The sequence below is a fragment of the Anser anser genome (assembly GCF_964211835.1).
Source record: "Anser anser genome assembly, chromosome: 2".
Lineage (NCBI taxonomy): Eukaryota > Metazoa > Chordata > Aves > Anseriformes > Anatidae > Anser > Anser anser.
In genome coordinates, this window is record NC_139721.1 from 118180948 (window position 1) to 118200065 (window position 19118).

The window sequence follows — 19118 nt, forward strand, 5'->3', positions numbered from 1 at the left end:
AAGCTGCCAGATTTTTTTTTATTTTTTTTTGCTTTGAATGTGTGGAGAATAGTGTTTTGGCTTAAATGTGAATATTTGCTACATGGTCAAGTGTACTCACGCTTACATGTTTTTGTTTTTCATAGGATTCAAGTGCCCTGTATGTTCAAAATTTGTATCTTCTGATGAAATGGATTTACATCTTGTGATGTGTTTGACGAAACCAAGGATAACCTACAATGGTAAGAAAGAAGTAAGCTGATAATTTCTTCATTTTAAACATTAGAGTGATAATAATTATTTATTTAGTAAGCTATTCAGGTAACTAATCCAGTGGACTCAGAAGTGGCGTGGGTTTTTTTGGCTTGTAGTAAATTTTTTCAAAATAATTTTTAAGAACTTGGTCTTTTTTTTTTTTTTTTAACACCGTATGCCAGTATAATTTATGCTGTTGACTTATACCGCAAGTGTAAAATTATCCTTATCTGAGTATGCTTTATTCTGTTTCTGATCACAAGGTCATATGCTAGTCCTTGTCCAGTTAGTGTCCACTTGAGATATGTGTAGCTTAAACAACCTCTTACCTATGGCACTGAGTGATCAGAAAGATCATTCAAGTCTCCTTCTGGGAACATTTTAAGAACTGTTATTGCTGCACCATGTACTTATAACTTAGTCAAAAAAGTGGCCCTTTCTTGAAGGAGCTGAGGAACTGCCTATTGCTTACGTGATATGCATAAGGACTGGTAGATATATAGGTCTTCAAACCTTCAGTTTTTGTGGGTTTACTTATACTTTTCCCAATGTCAAATGGGACCTGTGGTAGCTTTGTGTTCCCATGCCACTAAGCTCTCCTTGTAAGCAGCCTATGATGCAAGACAAACAGAACTTTTGCCACTTTGGGGATCAAACCTTTCTACCACTGTGGCTTAGGCTAACACTCAGCTCTATGTGAGAGCAGAACATGGTTAGAAGGAAATTGAGAGGGAGCCATACTCATTTTGGAGGTGCACAGCAAAAAGCTGAGACGCAATGGTCACAAGTTGCAGCAAGGATAATTCAGATTCAATGTAAGGTAGAAAGTCCTCATAATGAGGATGGTCCAACACAGTAGCAAGTGCCCAGAGAGGCTGTGCAATCTCATCAGAAACTGACTAGGCAAGGCCCTGAGCAACTTAGTCTAAGTTGGTCCAGCTTTGAATGAGGGGCTGGACCAGAAGACCTCCAGAGGTCCCTTCCAACTTAATTTAATGTCTAAATAACTGATAGTGTTATGGAGTCTTTGACCTCCGTCTCCCTTCTGTTATGGTATTCTATGCTGGATTTTGTCTTGGGAGAGGTCTTGAAGGATGATAGGGCCCATCTTATTCTTTGTCTGGATAGCAGTAAGGCATCAGGGTTACAGGAACAGCATTAATTGCGAAAATAATTTGAAATCATATACTTGCAGTTGTGAAATCCATTTCAAAGCACAGTACTCAGGTAAAATAAATATTTTTTTTTCTCCTGGTGTTGCACCGTATATTTGAGAAAGTTGACTTTATCTAGCAGAGGGGTTTTGTTTCTTTTTATTCTGGTAATTTTGTTTTATTTTTGTCTTTTAAATTAGGACTGAGCAGTTTCCAAGGTAGGTTTTTAGGGTTCTGTGTACTGTGAGCTGTTGAGCATAAGAGAGAAGCGGGCTAGTCAGCCGAGTCAGGGAGAAGTGAAGCACTTGGGATCAGTTTGGGTGGAGCAGAAGGTGGCAAGCTGGCAGAGAGCAAGCTCTGGCTGTAATCCAGTTGATGGGATGTGCACAAATTACAAGCTGACAGACTGAGATCCTTTGCTCCTGCTGCTTCCTATATGTATGTACGAGCATATTCAGCTGACTTACTTTTTTTCAAGGAAAAAGCAATCACATAACCTCTCGGTGGTGTTTGTGATGTTCATTTGTATCACAGCGGTGCCATATTCAAACTTTTTTTCCCTGCATTGTCTCTCCCAGCTGGTACGTTGTTAATTGGAGCTCTTTTGGGCCATCTCATTAGTTTTGCACAGTCCCTTAAGCAAAAAAAAACAACACAAAACTTCCCTGTAAATGAGCACAAATAAAAACCTCTGTGTGGCCCATGAAGCCACTCTCTTGATAATTTGCAGCACGACAAAAGCAGTTGCGGACAATGCAATATAAGGTATTACCTGAATCATGTAATTTGTCAAATTAGGAGCGTGTCTACAGCATACAGAGCCTCGGATGCTTGTTCTAGGAAGTGGTTATATAAGCTTGAAAGGAGAAAACTACTAAATTGCAGAAATTGGTTTGAGAGACACACTTACCTGGAATTATGGTCTCATTCTCATAAAACCTTAATAGAAGTGTGCATTAATCCTTCTGACTGCAGTTGGTTAGCTCCTGGAGTTGTGGACTAAATCTTAAATTAGAGAATATAGTTGGTTACTTAAGTTACTGCAGCACGAAGAAATTGAGGATATGGCTTTAGCGTTGTGTACCACTTAATAGTTACTTTGAGTATGATTGTGATGCATTTAATGAGGCTAATGAACAAGGATTAACTAGCAGATCGATAACTTGACTAAATGCTGCTGTAATTACAGGCCCAGAATTGCACACAGATGTCTAGATGCATACATTTTTCCTGTATTTTTGCTGTTTGCAAAATAACGAGAAGATCAGTAAGCTATAAGAAGGGCATCTCAAGTTTTGTTTTAGAGAAAAAAAAGATGCTGCTGTCAACTCTTGATACCTCTTGAACTCCTGATATTCTTTTACCTGCTTTTTCTCTATATATATTTATGTTGCAAGTAGTTGAAGGGAACTTTCGACTTGCAAGCGGTGAGATGTTTAAAAGTTAGGTGGTTGGACTGAACTGTGTATATATCTAATTCTGTTTTGGATATGTTTCCTTGTGATACTGTAAATGTTTGAAGATTAGATCTTTCTAGGAAATGTCAGGGAGCAAACTGTACATATTGTGTGATTCTGAGAAGACAAGCATTCTTTCTTTTCAATGCGAGTCTAAGGCATACAGACTTCCCCAGAAAAATGGTGTAAGACTGAGTTGTGATTAGAAAGTTTTGTTTGTTTGTTTACAGAAGTCCTCACAGGCAATGTCTAATTGCTTTCTGAACTGTGTTTGGGCAGAAGGAAGGACCAGTGAACTGCAGTCTGTGGCAGCTGTCTGATTTACACGTGTTTTCTGAAAGGGACTGGTCACCAATTTGTCCCAGTTCTATGCTGCAAGTTGTGCTGATTTTCATAGAAATAAATCAGTACGTTTTATTAGCCTTATTCTTTATAAAATCATGTGACTTGCCTCCAACAGAGATCTCATTGCTTACTCAGTTGGGCCTGTAAAAAGAGCTCTTTCTTTTTTCTGTGGAACTTTGTTCCAAGTATCTCTTGAACTACTTGTGGTGCTCAGCCATGAACCAGTATATAGTCATTTTGATACAATAGCTGTTTAAATGAACTGAATTGCGCAAAAACATCGTGGTGTTTACTGTTACTGTCTTACATAGTCTTGCTTTTTTTAGCCATTAAGGACACCCTTCATACTGTTACTTGCTGAGTTGCCAAGAAGCCCAAATAGGTCCTGTGCACTTGCTAGCCACAGGTTGCTGAAAGCCAGTTTTGTGGAGAAAGCGTGTTTCTTGGTAGTCGACCGGGTTTTCGGTTGTTTTTTGAAAACCACTTATAAAATATTCTATAGCCATGCCAATCCCATTCATTATCTTCAGCGTGTTCGGTGAGGCCCCTGGCACCAGGTCTTTCCAATTTGCAGTGGTGAGCTGCACACAGGGCCCACTGGGAGCTGACTCCGCCAGTGATGCTGCTCACAGAGCCGCGGTGTGTTTTGGCCAGGCAGAGCCCTTCTCTCAAGCAAGGCTCGGTGCTTTGGAAGCAACTTGCCTTGGCCTCTTTGCTGTTGGGTTGGTCTACATAAATACCAACTGCTGAACAGCAGGTGATCAGGCTTACCTGGCGAAATTTAGGCTTTGAATGCAATTATTGTTCAGTTTGTGTTTTTACAGTATTGATGCATTTTTTTCATTGGAAGATGTTTAAAAAGACCTGAGAAGACACGGGTGAGAGGGCTGCTTGGGACTTAAGGCAAACTAGTTTTAGAGGGCTTGCAACTAATGCCACCAGTTCCTTTTGAAGAAACCTTGCAGCTGGTTGTGTCTGAAGTAATTCTGTTTGTCTTCTCGAAATGCCTTTGTTTGCCTCTCGGAACACTTTGTAAGACTTTATTATTATTATTGAAGGGCCTCTCTGACAGCAGGGCCCAGCAGCCTGGCGGCCAGCCAGCTGGGGAAGCCAGTGACCCCGTGGAGCTGGGGAGAGCCAGTCGGCTCACTGCACTGCTTGGCTGGCTCCGCGAGCCGGCCTCTCCTCTCTCAAAAGTTTTGATTGAAGTAGCACATTCCTGCGGAATATTTTGGGTTTCAGCAAGTCAGCACTTCGCGTCGGAGCGTCGTCCTGCTGGAAACTTTCTGAACGGGCCTCCTGGAAGCTGCGCGCTCAGGGGTAGCGCTGCTTTGACATCAGGGCTGCTCTCGCTCAGGCCGCCCTGCCTCTAATTCAAATACAGCAGTGGGTCTGGTTAGCGGCCAACATATTTACCGAGGTTCGTTTCCTGGAGAAAAACTTTTGCTAGTCTAATTTCAGAGAGAGAATAATATATCTTGCAGCCAGCGTGTGAACTGTTAGAGGATTTTTCCTTCCTCAAGGTAACCACTTCGCAAATTTTTTTTAATTACCATAAGTGAAATTTTGAGCCCTCACACCAAAAAAGAGCAGGGGGTCAGGCATCATATACAGCACTGATTACATGTACGGTTTTACTTTTAAAGTTTATTCAGCTCTGTTTTGAGTGGAAGATCAGTACGTGGCAAAACTGTTACAGACAGAACATTGAAAATGAAGGTAGGTGTACTGGAAGGAAGACAAGAGTGAAACTCGACGTGCTTTTCTTGTTCAACAACATACTTTGTCTTTAAGGGTGTTTGAATCCAGTACCAGGCACAGCCAGCCAAATATTTTGGTGCCGTCTAACCGAACTCAAGGTGACTTGAACCGCAGCAGTGCTCAAGCTCCAGCAGTGCTCTGATTTAGATTAGCAAGGAAGCAAAGCAGGGTTTTGTCACGAGGGTATAAATACTCTGTTAATTCTAAATCAGTTCAAAAAGAGAAGTGGTCGTACTGCGTGTTTGGTGAAACTGAGGCCTGTGTGCGAGTTTCAGAATCATGAAATGGCATCTGTCTGAGCAATGATCCTGCTGTAGAAGTTCTCAAAATCTAAATGACAACTATAGTATATGCATTTTGATGCATAAAGGACCTAAAGGACTAAACAAAAATATTTTTGAAACGTTCTTTGTGAATGGGACTGACCTGTTCTTTTTCCAGCACAAGTTGTAAGCTTAGTTGATTTGTGGCTGTTTTGAAATCTTTGGGTCAAGTTACTTTTGTCAGAACTTAGTTTATATTGCTCAGTGGAGGGGAAGCGCACCACAGCCTGGCATCTGGACCACTGAGATCTGTGATGCTGGTAGTTCTCCCCACTGCAGTGACTTAATTTCCTTGGTCACTTCTGTGCATGAAAAAGGGGAGGGTGGTGTTTTACTCAGCAGGGCCGATGCTGTCACCTGTCTTGACTCAAAACTTCAGTCTGAAGAAAATGAAGAGAATTATTAATTTCAAGTTCACGTCTCTGCCAGGATTCCTGAGACCATACCCTAAAAGACCTTGCAAAAGGGCATCTTGCCAGTCTGCCAGGAAAAGCTTAAGCCTTCCTCCTTGTCCTCATCCTTTAATAGGACTAGACTTTCAGCAAAGCAGTACAAAATAATACCAAGGCAAAGCAGTTCTTTCATTCCACTTCATATGAGATACAGAATTCTTCTTAGAAATTTTCAGTTCTCCCATTTTGGAGTCTAACAAGATTCTCGACCAAGAGATTCTAGCTTCTTGCTCTGCCCTAGGTGGTTCTGCAGTCTGTCCTCAGGGGTGCTGTGTGACAGGGGAAGAGCATACTCTGCAGGATAATTTAACATGTAAACAGACACTTAGCATGGGCCTGCAGCTAAAATAGTGACATTTCCTCCTATTTTGATCTTGTGTACCCATGAAAACCCTCCAGATTATGTAGGAGGTTCATTCAGTTTCCTTAATGCTTTAAAACTGTTTTCTAATGTATTTCTTAAAAATAACTTGAACTGATGAACATCTGTTGAACTTGGAGATTTTGTTTAATGTGCCAGTAGAGGAACATTGCTACTGTAAATAAAAGTTTAATCTCAGACATTTGCACAGCTGTTATTCTGTGAATTGGTACGACGTCAACTCAGACTTTTCATGGTCTGTCTTGCAAATCATTGTCACAGTTTCAGGGAGGGAAACTGCGTTTGAAGAACTTGATTAAAGTATATTGACTAGTTCGCTCTTCCTCCCTTTAGGAATTCTTTAACGTTTCTGCAAGGAGAGAACTTCCACTGATTTTCACCAGTGTAGGCCATGGGTAGCTACTCATTCAAACCAGACTGACAAGAAGAATAGGCAACTCTAGCTCTTCCTCCCTTGTATTCAGGAAAGCTGTATTTCCTTCCAACCGTACCAAATCTCTTTCAGCAGTTTTTGGTGTCTCATGGAAAAGTAGCACTCCAAAACCAGCCTGTTACAGCTAAGTTTTGTTGGGGAGAAGGTTGTTCGTTTTGAGGAGTAGTGGTGAGAAATGTCACTAAGTAAAGCCACACTCAATCTGCAATGTGGGCCTACCTCCTAAAGGAGGTGGGACTTGCTTCTGTGACCCCATTTGAGCCTCAGTCAGTGGATGAATTGGGTCAGTCCATGATAGTGTGGAGTTGGAGCATTTTCAGAGGCTGCAGTCTCTAATCTTTCCTCCACACCCACAAACTGTCAACCCTTTGCTACCAGGAAAAAAAGTAAGTTGTATATCTCTAATGGTGTGGCTGTGAAGAAAGCTTGTGAAATGGGAACATAGTGTAACTGAGAGAAAAGGGCCCCAAATGTCTGGAACACTTCTCAGAGCTGCAAACTGGCCCCATTTATCTTGGTAAGATACAATCTTGGAGGCTTAGTGGTGTCGGCGGCTTAAGATACCAACGTTGCTCATTACCTTACTCTTCATGTAAGAGAAAGGGAAGCATTGGTTTGTAAAGCAGCTATGACAGCTAATTTTCATGGTGCGGTTTGGGGATGCTCAACAGATTATGCTAAATTTTCTTGCTGTGATGGAATTCGAGTTAACGTGTTTGCATCTTACCTAGGAGTATAAAACTTTGGGACATCGGACATCACATCCATTCATCTTTTAAACTTTTCCCTGATTTGTTGTGAATAGGACTGGCTCTTTTTAATGAACCTTTGGAGAGAAGGCTGTTTTGGTAGGTGATTCTCTGCATACTTGCCCTTGAGCCAGGCCTAAAGCCACCAGACAGTACTTCCTGCGACAGCCATCATAAATCACTCTTGGCCAACCTAGCTATAATGTCACCTCATGCTTACTTCAGCTCCTGAGGGTGAGACAACACTTTTTTTCTCAGTACGTTGGAATCGCCCTTACATAAATGCATACATGTGCCATGGGAATATTTTCTGTGCAGCACTGGATAAATACAGTAAAGCTTTTGACAACTGTCGAACAAGCCTGATTGTTTCTGAAAGAAGTAGAGAAAATAGAATCATTCATGTGCTGAATAGCTCAAGTTGTTTCTTTTCCTTACAAGCTACTTCTAATCTCAGATGCTGCTGTTGTCTTGCTTTGGTACTGACAGTGCTGCTGAAGTCAAATGACAGTTCTTGTCCTAGAAAATTACAGATACACCTGTGAACTGGTGCTGCAAAGAACAGGTGCAGGTGAAGAAAGGAGCGATTCGGATCAGGTTAGGACTCGCTATGTTCTGTATGTCATTGTGCTTCTGTTACATAATGGCAGTGCGGTGCGGCATGCAGCAGAAAGCCGAGGAGCAGTTTTATTAGCTCAATAGCAAATGCTCACGGTGCTGTGACTCTGCATCATGTGATCCGGGCAGATAGGAGCTACCTTCCGTGTCTTACACTTAATCAGTCTTTAGCTTTGAGAGGTCATTCGGAGGATGTCATAAATCGTGTCTGCAACTGCTGCAGTCTTGTGACTGCTGGGAATTTAGCTTCAGGGAAAATAATGTTCCTAGTTTTGAATAGTAATTCTGCAGCCTTTAAGTCTGATGCCTCTAAAACCTTGAGATTTTACTTGTTTGTTAGTAGCAAACTGACATATTTTCTGTAGCTGCTCTGCAGAAACCATACACTTGAAAACACACATCTTTTCCTAACCTTAGAGAGTATGTTTCATTGGCTGAAATTTGAAATAAAATGTACTTGACTTGAAATCTTAGTTTTTTTAAAAATAAATGCCAAACAGCATCTCACTGAGTGATCTTTGCTGGAATTTCATGGTGTTTCCTTCCCAAATTTCCATTCTGTTTTGCGGGAACTAGGACAGATGACTTGCAGATTTGGATTTTTTTTTCCTAAGGAAATACAAAGCAATAAGCAGCATTCCCTCTTGCTCAGAAACTGCCCCAAGGGCAGATCAATTGAAAATATAGCCTGAAATACCACTTGTAAGGTTTCTTTGGTTTTGGGTTTGTTTGGTTGGTTGGTTTGGTTTGTTTTGTCGTTGTTATTGTTATTTTTGTTTTTCCTTCAGATTAAAATCTTGCTTTAAAACTTGCTACCCTTTAATTATTTAAATAGTGTTGCACTTCTGACTTGCAGACTCAAGACCTTAATAATAAAGGAAGTTCGTACAATTTTTGCAGGGGAGTTCAGTGGTAGAGCAAGCCTAGCTCTTTCAAAATAAGCTGAATGAAAACACAGTGTGGTAGAGTACTCTCACGTCTAAGTTGGGGATGATTGTCACTGCTTACTTAACAGAGAAAAATTTACCAGAGTTAGGTATTTGTAGCAAAATCCAGTGATTCTAGACCAGCTTGTAAATTGTCTATTGACAATGACTGATTGGTTGTATACTGACAGAGCTACCAAGCTGCAAAGGCTAGCACATGGTAGGCTACAGCACGTCCTCCCTGGAGGAACCTCCTTGCTCTCTGAAGTCTGTGTAACCGTCTCTTCTGTGGCCACAGATTTTTGCAGCTGCAAAGTAACCCTGAATTCTACCGCACAGGAAAAACTTCACTTAGGTTTAGTGGTGAGCTACATTAACAGTTATGAAACCTTGTTAAAGTTTCCTCATAAACACCTTAGATGGCTTCCATTTTAACCCTACCCCAATGACTGTCTGAAATTCAAAGCCATATCAAACTTCAATCAATTCTACCACTTTCCTCATCCCCTGTTTTCTTGTGCAAAGTCTAGGTAGCCTTTGTGTATAGTGTTGGGTAATGGATAACCTTCATGTGACTAAGCAGTAATGTAGGATTCAGTGATAATTTTTTAGACCATAAACAATGTTTGGGGGAGGGGAGATGGGGGGGAAGGAATCGTTTGATTAACGTTTTTATCTTTTTCCCTCCTGTTCTAAGCAAGTCTGTTTTGATCTATGGCTTTATTAGCTGAAACACCGTGTTGTCGTAACGGTGTCCAATAGCTTTGATAGCCTGTAGATTTAAAAAGGGGGAGAGAAATAAAACTTTAATACGGTTGTAGAAGTACACTGCCAGATTGTGTGTGTAAAGCTGAACAAATGTTGGAGAATTGTCTTTGGGGACTTCTTTTTTTAAATCCATCTCCTGGGTTAATCGTCTTGTGTTATTATTAGGAATGATCATGATTGATGAACACTGAAATTGTTTCTTTTATTTGACTTAATTACTAGGATCTAGAAGTTGATGCTGTTCGCTTTAGAAAAGTAAAGGAAGGTTGTTGGAACTAAACGCCCACATACTCTGTAACTTACTGGGATAGTAAAATCCTGTGGGTATTTGTTAGCACCAGAAACACCATATTCTCTATGCTTGCTGGAATAAATTGTTATACTGGATTATGGGTTAGTGTAGAGCAGAAAAATTGAGATAACTTTGAAAACTGACTCAATATTTGATGTTATCAGAACTTCTTGCATTCAGATGTGTTCTGGGATCCATCTTTGTAGCAAAGCTAATTACATTTAAAATAGGAATAGCTCGTAAAAAGCAGTCTGTCTGCTGTGAACAGGGAAGGAAAACAAGTGAAAATTATGCAGTGATTACATCCCTGTCCTGTGTGCGCACTGACACCAGACATGCAATTTTTGCTTGGAGGAGACTGATCTAGGTCCTGCTGGGCACAGCACCCTGTTGATGTAGCACCTGGCACTAGGGTTAATAAACCAGAATTTATGCATGCTGAGTTTTGGCACCAGCATTTTCATCGTGTGGTGCTCAGTAACGCATCGTATCCTCCCTAAGAATAGCATCTTAGTCAGACATGCCTGTTTTTTCTCCCCTCTTCTTGTTTTGATCTTTGGCTTACGGTTTCATCCTTCATGCCATCTTCCTTAGTGCTCCCTGTGCATTCATTTTGCATCAGATCAAACCAAACGCCATTCCAAGCTTGCAAAGAAATGAGTCAGTTATTTGGCCACTGTTAAAGGACTGGAGAAAAGAGCTGGGAAAATTCAGTGTGATCAGGGCATCTGTAGGAAGACTGGAATAAGAACCCGAAAAAGAACAAAGTGAACAAAACACTGAATCAAATCCTACAGTCAACTTCAAAACAAGTCACCATTAAAGTAACCCATGTTGCCCAGAGTAAAAGGACAGCTAACTACAACTGGGCTCCATTCTCTCTGCTCTTCAGAGAAACTATTCTCATACCCTTTCCTTCTATAAAGGTTTCTAATCTGCCTGCTTTACCTATGTTGTGGTAAATGAGAATTCTCATAGATACCTTTCATTAAGCCAGCAGGTCCCCATCAACGCTCTCATTTTCTTGCAGATCATTACTAGAATGAAACTTCCAAATTGCTTTGTAATGATTTTCTTTTTTTTTTTTTTTTTTTTTTTTTTTTTTTTTATCTGGCTTCTGACCATAGTTTCAGTGACAATGAATGGTTGGAACCTCACTGTTTGGAAAAACTCACTTCTGTAGTCATTTTAGTCTCCTTTATGCTGGGGAAAAATAAGCTTAAAGTCTTTTTAAAGTCACTTTTAAAAGCTGCCAAAGGTGTTTTTAAAGTCACTTTTAAAAGCTGCCAAAGCAAGAGGGATTTCCTAGCCTTGGTGGGGATCCTTTTGTACAGTCACATCAACATCTTGCATTTGCCAGATCTTTGCCATTTCAGACCTTTCCTTCAGTTTGATGAGAGACAGTCAACTTCTGTAGTACCTATTTTGCTATATCCACGCTCTGTTTCCCTCTCCCAGTCTATGTGAGCCTTCTTGGCAATAATGTCCATTCTTGATTTGGCAAAGTTGTTTGCTTTAACAGACTCCAGCATCATAGTTAAGTCTTCCTTCTGACCATAAAACTATTTGCAGGGAACTGTCTCTGCATGAAAGGAATTATTCCCCCTCCTGACCACAGTGGTATCTTTTCCTCATTGTATCTAATTTCCACATGACTTTCTACAAGAAGATGCTTCTGTAGATGCTTCCCTACTGCTCTGGGTTTTATGCCTGGTTGGTTGTGGTGGTTTTTTGTTTGTTTTTTATTAACTTTGCTAAATAAGTTATCTTTGCACAAAGCAAACTACACTACCGAATTTTCTCGCATTTCTTGCCTCTTGCTCCAGCTGGAACCATACGGTTCAGGCCTTTTTGGACTTGACCTCTGGATTGCAATCCCTAGTTCTCAACAGACCTAAATTCATTTTGCCCCTGTCAGCAGTTACTTAGTGCTGGTACAAAATAGTCAAGGATGTATAAGTAGCCCTTAAATATTTTTCTTTGATTTATTCCTCAAAGATAAGAAGCATTGTGTACCAAAGAATAAAAATGATAAAAGATCTGCATGTGTGGATTTCGCGGTGATGCTCTTTCTTGCCCACATCTGTAAGTTTAATTCATCCCAAGTAACTCCCAGCTATATAAGAATCCTTTCTAACTGCTGCAGACTCTTTGTCTGTCAGCAGTACGTGCTGGTTGCCTCTGGCCACTTACTCAACCACTCCTTTTTGTAGCTTGTTTGTGGTATATGATCCTCTTTGATGGTAAACTCAGCCTTGAGAAGTGTAAATCATTCTTATGCAGTGGAGCGAAGGAGGAGGTATACTCCAGTGATAGTTCTTCACGCTGTTTCCTGAGGAGTCCTATTCTGCTTCTTTTTCATTTCTTGTGGGTTTGCCCCTTTACATGCTACTTTTGATTTAACTCCTGACAAGACCTATACAAGATTAATAACTTCTAGCTGGAGAGGTCATGTGGTTTAAAATTAAAAAAAAAAAAAAAAAAAAAAAAGAAAACAGCCTAAAGGCAGCTTCTTTGTTCCATGAGCTGCCATAAAGAAGTTTTTGTTTCAAACCGGTGAGTGCTTGGGTACAGCATTCATGATGTAGTTGTACTGTGGGGCACTAGTTTGTTACTGCTATGTTCAAGACTTTTTTACTCAATCCCCTACTGGTGAGAAATATTTAGAATTATTTTTATCTCTCAAGAATAGTGTTTCTGAAAGGAGGGGGAAGCCCTGGGACAGACACAGCACCCCAAGGAACACTGTTCAAGAAGTTACCCCTTCAGTCACTCAAAACATAAGTATGCACCAGTTCATTTGTAATGGAGATGGTATAGGATGGGTAAGTTTGGCACAAAGTCTCTTCACATCACACTCTGGAAGACAACACTGTTTGTGGTTCTACTGTGAATAGGTACCTGTATCTAGACAAAAATTTGAAAGCGTAAAGACACAGTACTTACAAATGTGGTGAACAGAACTTGTCATTAGAAATCTGCACAAGAGGAGAAGGTTGTTTAGCTATCCTGAGATGATTTAATGTTCAAGGACATCAAACTGCAAGCAGACTGATTAAATAGAAGTTGGAAAGACTATAGATTAAGCAGATCTTTCAGAGTCAATCAGATAATTGTCTCCACTGTCTCCAGAGCAAATCTTGAATCACTGTGGAAACGCAGAGTCACTCTGGCAATAAATCTCAAGACAGGAGCACAAGGCATTTCATGTCCAATCAGGCTAATAAAATTTAACTTGTGTGATTATCTATTTCACCCCAATACTCTGTACCAAAAGCATGAATGTGGTTTGAGAAAGTTGGTACACTGATCATCATAGCTTAGGAGTGAGTGGCTATGATGTAGTTGTTTGGAGTTGAGGAGCTTTATTTCCCAGACTGCTTGGCCTTTTTTCAAAGCCTAGCTCTGCATCATGAGTCCTGGGATGCAAACATATGTTAATTCGATGTTGTATGAAAGCCATATTACTTGTGACTTGAAGGGTTTTTGTGCGGTACGGTAGTTTGTATTGAGACCACATCTCTTGAAGTTGTAGATAGATTTCCATTGTGGCCACTGAGGTAAACTACTTCACCAAAGAACTGCTTTTCTCAGTGCACAAATACCTCTCCTCTTTTTTTTTCTTTAGTTTACCTGCTTAGAATTGTATCAAGGTAGCCAGAACTATAGACTTTTCTGGGGAGTGAGTTGAATAGAAAGGATGTCTATCACTACTATTCCTGTTTTCATCTTTATTCGATACAAAGTGAATATTTTTTCACTACCAGACACACCCGATCCTTATCTGACTGAACAGGAAACATCTAGTTATTTCTGAGAACTGGCTTCTGAAGGTTGAGACTGTTGCACAAAAATCTAAATTCAGTTCTTAAAATTTGGGCTTTAGCTGAGAAGCAATGAAACTTCTACAGCCACTTCTCTCTAGGTGTTTGTGATGCAGGTATTGCAAATTAGGCCATATTCCATTGCAAATATTTTTCTTATGACTTTCACTTTCTTCATTTTGTCTGCTCCCTTGGTGCTGTGCTTGTGTTTAAGGAGAGAGGAGAGCCAAAGACTGTAGGCAGTATTTGTGCAGGAAGCCTTTCATGACGGGTATCTATTCGTGTACAGATATCTCAGTCTTGGACCAGCACTGAGAACATGAGAGGGAAAGAGAGAACAAGGATAATATTTGGACTTTGAATAGGAAATTATAACAGGCTGCCACGTTGCAAGCAAAGAAGAGGAAGATGCCAATCATCTCCCCCCAACACACACACACAATTCACCAAATGCTTTGTTGGTATTTGAGGAAGTGTCACATTTTCTGTAGCTGGTTGGTTTTAGGAGAGGTTTTGTTTTTGTACATTGTCGTGGGGAAGGTGTTTTCAGATTGGTTAAGTTCAGAGTATTACAGTGCAAGTTGTGCAATTGTGTTTGAAGCTGTGTTTGTTGGAAATGCATGGAAAGTGGCAATGTGTACATGGTTGAGTAGCACTTGGATATTAGTGGGTTTTTTTTTCAGCAGAATAAGAAGGAACTTGAATTAAAGTTACTCAATAAAGCTGAATTCTGAACTACCGTGCACTCAGCTTTCTGCTGTTGTAAATGTTGAAAATCACTTAGCTGAGGCTCTAGTAAAAGCACTAGACTTCAAAAATCATACCTTTTATTATTTGAGCTACAGAGACAAATAAGAATTGTTTCTGGTCAAGAACCCACTGTTTCTTCAGAAGGTTCGTTCCTTGCTGAGGGCAGGGCAAAGCGTAATTTCTAGCTGCAGAGAACAGCTTCATCGGTGAGCCAAGCCAACATATTCAGCTGTGCCTCACTAAGTCTGCTCTCAGAACCTATAGCTTGGGAAGCTTGGAGGGAGAAAATCAGCATCTTTTGCAGTGACAACTGAATGATCTTCCCCCTGCTACTTAGGGCCCACTGAGCAGTAAAGAATCAGCTGTCCTTCAGAGTCTTTCTGCCTCCGTTTTTGAGCTCTGCAGCAGAGGGCTGACCTGGTCATTCAAGAATGATCCCCAGCTGGAGAATGCTGAACCAAAGATGTTCCTCTTGTCCAGCCCCAGTACCGAAGCAAGGGCAGCATTTCAAAGAAGCTGCTTTCTTTCCTAATGCTGAGGATGGACCAGGAGAGAAGGCTTTTGCCTGCAGTCAGTATGATGTTGTAAGGATAGTTCCTGAGCTCTCTGAGAGAAGCATGCCCTGCATAATGGCCCCTTTCCCTTCAATTCCTGTGTTCACTTCTCACAAGGATATTAACCCTGAATAAGAAGGCTGTCCATCGTGTTTGTAACTGATGGTGGCTAATTATGTTAATCTTCATCTCCTTTCTCCAGTGTCTGCATTGTAACTATAAATGAAATGAGATGATGTGGGGGGGTAAGGCAGGAAAGTAGAAAAAGTAGGCCTAGAAAGAATGATGTTTTGGGGGAAATGGGTGTGCAGAGGAGAAAAACGTAGTAGTAAATAGAATCACAGAATATCCTGAGTTGGAAGGGACCCACAAGGATCGTCAAGTCCAACTCCTGGCTCCACGCGGGACCACCTAAAAACCAAACCCTAGGTCTCAGAGCGTTGTCCTTCTTCTTGAACTCTGACAGGCTCAGTACTGTGACCAGTGCCATGAGGAGCCTGTTGCAGTGCCCGACCACCCTCTGGGTGCAGAACCTTTCCCTAACACCCAGCCTGACCCTCCCCTGTCCCAGCTCCATGCCGTCCCCTCGGGTCCTGTCGCTGTCCCCAGAGAGCAGAGCTCAGCGCCTGCCCCTCCGCTCCCCTCGTGAGGCAGCTGCAGGCCGCCATGAGGCCTCCCCTCAGCCTGCTCTGCTCTGGGCTGAGCAAACCAAGGGACCTCAGCCACTCCTCATACATCTTGTCCTCTAGACCCTCCACCATCTTTATAGCCCTCCTTTGGACACTCTCTAATAGTTTTATGTCCTTCTTATATCGTGGTGCCCCACACTGCACACAGTGCCGTGCCTGACACACCCCAGGACATGGCGGGCCCTCTTGGCTGCCAGTGCAGCTGGAAAGAGTGTGTGTGTGGGGGGGAAATAGATGCAGGTGGGAGTCAATAAAATAAATAAAAATAAAAATGAAGTCAATAACATGTTCTATCAGTGTGTTAATCCCATACACCTACTTGCTGGCTACCAAATAGTTACCTGTGGAAAGCGTAGGTTCAGTTGGTCTGCTTGTTTTTGTAACTGTATAAGGAAATACTTTGGATCTTCCCAGAAGGCAACGTTAGTAAAAGTGTAGAATAAATTCTGCAATGTGAAAGAATTAATGAAATTTGTGCAAATAAATGTTGGATTCTAGATGTCTAGAGCTTGATGTATTATTTACCATTTTTTTTAAAAAAAAGTCTCTAGTACTTAACTGAAAGAGTTTTAGTGATCAGTAACAAAAAATGAACGAATGTGTAACATATATGGTAATATGCTGTTTAATGAAGTTTCATCAAGGTTTTTAAACCCCTTAAGGCTCTTATTTTGCCAGTTTTAATGCTGCTAAGATCCTGTTCAGAAGGTGTATTCCAAACAGTTTCAGTCATATTCATGATAGGGTGTGCTTTAGTGTTCTCTTCACTGTTAAGCTACCTGTGGTGGCAACTTCTACAGAAATTTAAGCTTATAAGTGTTTGGAAAAAACTGTTGATATTTAAAAAATAAAAAATAAAATCACACTTAGATCGAAGGTCTTTCTAATTTGTGTTCCACTGAATGTCTAGAGAGAAAAAATACTGCAGCTGCAAGGTTATATCTCCCCAAGCGCAGCCTTCATGATTTGACTCAGGGTTTCCTGAGTCTAGGGCTACTTCTATCTGCATTTTAAAAAGAGAAACAGAAAGCGGTAGCACACATTTAAATGATTTCATGCATGGGGTATGTATTGCATGTGCTTTTGCAGTCCTCAGTTTAAAGACAGACTATTTCATCATGGGCATTGCCTATAATTTTAACCATGGCTGAGCTGGTGGCTTTTTAGATTTTAATTTTTAGATATATTTTTCAAAAGTTCTAGAAAATGTTTTTAATCAAATTTATGTACAGAGTTGCCAGGATGATTGTATTTTAGATTACTGCGTATCTAGCTACAAATGCTCAAGTGGAATAGAAATTATCTGTCAGTAAAGATAAAAGTAGGATTCTGGAAGGAAAAATTACTGACAACCAAAAGTTAAAATACTAGTCCTATTAAGCAGGGATAGTGGAGAAAGAAGTATTTGAGCAGACACAGGAGGGAAATACTCTGCTCTTTTGCCAGATTTCATCTTTGACACCGGTCTTGGGCTAGTGAGTGCTTGTTGCAATAGCTGGGAAGGTGGAGGAGTGTTTACCTCCTGTTTGGTGTGAGGCAGATGGATGTGGGGGTGTGGTGAGTGTTTGTGTATGTATGCATGTGTGGGCGAAATGGAAAAATGTGGCTTCTGCTCATTTCCTCTTCCCACTTCCATTTAGGTAATACACTGATATGAACGTTTTAACCATAACATTGGTGAGATCTCAAACTGTTCTTTTTTCACCTTTCTCTTTTTTTCTCCTTTCTCTTTTTTTCTCCTTTCTCTTTTTTTCTCCTTTCTCTTTTTTCTCCTTTCTCTTTTTTTCTCCTAAAAAAAAAAAAAAAGGTAAAATGAATAATATGCATCTGATGAATCACTGCACTACAAGAAATTATGAAAACAAAAAAGTTGTTCAGACTGCAGTGGGTCTATGTGAAATCATTTACACATTTTTCCATAACAGATGCATTTAAAAGTCAGTGGTAAATGGCCCCCAAAGTGACTTCAATCTGGTGTAAGCCAGTGTTTGTACAGGACAGGGCTGTATGAAACAAGTACAGAAGAAAGCCTGACTGGGTCCAGGTCAAACAGTTTATTTTTCCCCTCCTGTTTATCTGGGACTGGTGATCTGAATCACATCAAGTTGTGAAAATGGAGTCAGTCTAAAAGTGTGGCATGTCCTTGAACAATTCGGTATTGGTGTTGCCACTCTCCATGTGTGGCCAGTTGTAGAGTAGTTGCATCGGTTGGACTCTGTTGGCGGGCAGTGCCAAGTTGCACTCGGGCATTCATAACAGTTGGGTATTTTGTGCCTATTTCTTCAGTACTTACTTTTCCTCTTGTGTGAGAGCCTGACAGGATCCACAAGGTGACACAAGAAGTGCACAGTGCTAACTCGGTGGTGTTTAAGAGGAAGAAGGCCATTGAAACCTATTAACAAAACCTTTCCCACCTACTCCAGCTGTGACAGAACCATGCTGGGTTTCCAAAGCCACATTCAGCGTTTACACCAGCTCCTCCTGGCATGACTGTGTCAAGCGTGGTGTGCACCCAACAGCAGCATCCCAGCGGGAAAGTCAGGGCTGAAGCCAGGGAGGGGGGGCAAGGTGTTTGCCTGGGGCTTGCTCAGTAGGGCCAGTACTGGCAAGAGGGAGACTAATGGCATCTGGGGAGAGTATGGGAGGACTGGAGGAAAGAAAAGGAGTCTCAGACACTTAGGCCAGGGATGGTGGGAGATAAAAATGTTTAAATTGGCATCTCATCCTGGTGCTAGCCAAAAGGTGCAGAATCTTCTCAAAATGCTCAGCAGGAGGTCTGACCCAAACATTGTGAAGTCTGGGGAGCACATGTTAAGCCAGACACGTACAATAGAGAGTGATGTAAAAGCAGTTCACAGGAATGTTTTCTGTTATAAATTTTATTATTACTGGACAGCATTTTAATTTTTGTCATCAAAGCTTGTCTAAATGCCTCCCTCTTGAGAGCGCTGAGGAAAGGAGCCTGAGGTTTAATTCACTGGAGGTGTCTTAGTGCCGTTTTGTTTTGGGCACCAATTGCTGATAAAGTAACTCTGGAAAAAATGATTTTTATTAAGTGAGCTCTGCGTATATGGTAAGTGCTTGAATTATTTATGGCACTTCTTCCTGTAACCCAGCTGTAGGAAGAGTAGATGTGCTTATAGGACTTTTGGCAAAGTATTTGAACAAACAGGCAGTCTAAGAGGGTAGTGTCTGAGAGCCTCGGGCAAAGATTAATATCTCTGTACCAGGACAATACTGTCTGTACAGTCTTTGTCTCCTGGTGTCAGATGTTTTCGTATCTTTTCATACAAAAAAAAAAAATAGACAAGAAAGTATTTATCCATAGTACCTTCTTCAGGGCAGGTTCTTAGCGTCAGGATTTTGTAAGAACAGATGAGTTTTTAAGAGCTTTTGCATTGTTTTAA

At 41.0% G+C, this 19118-nt stretch overlaps 1 protein-coding gene across 1 annotated transcript in view; it reads left to right on the forward strand.

The window, feature by feature from the left end:
- The window catches only part of ZNRF2 (zinc and ring finger 2), a 60311-nt gene that overhangs the window by 30413 nt on the left and 10780 nt on the right, over positions 1-19118 (forward strand). The window contains 1 exon segment of the mRNA XM_083825055.1: positions 126-221. Within this exon segment, the coding sequence (XP_083681181.1) occupies positions 126-221 (96 nt within the window).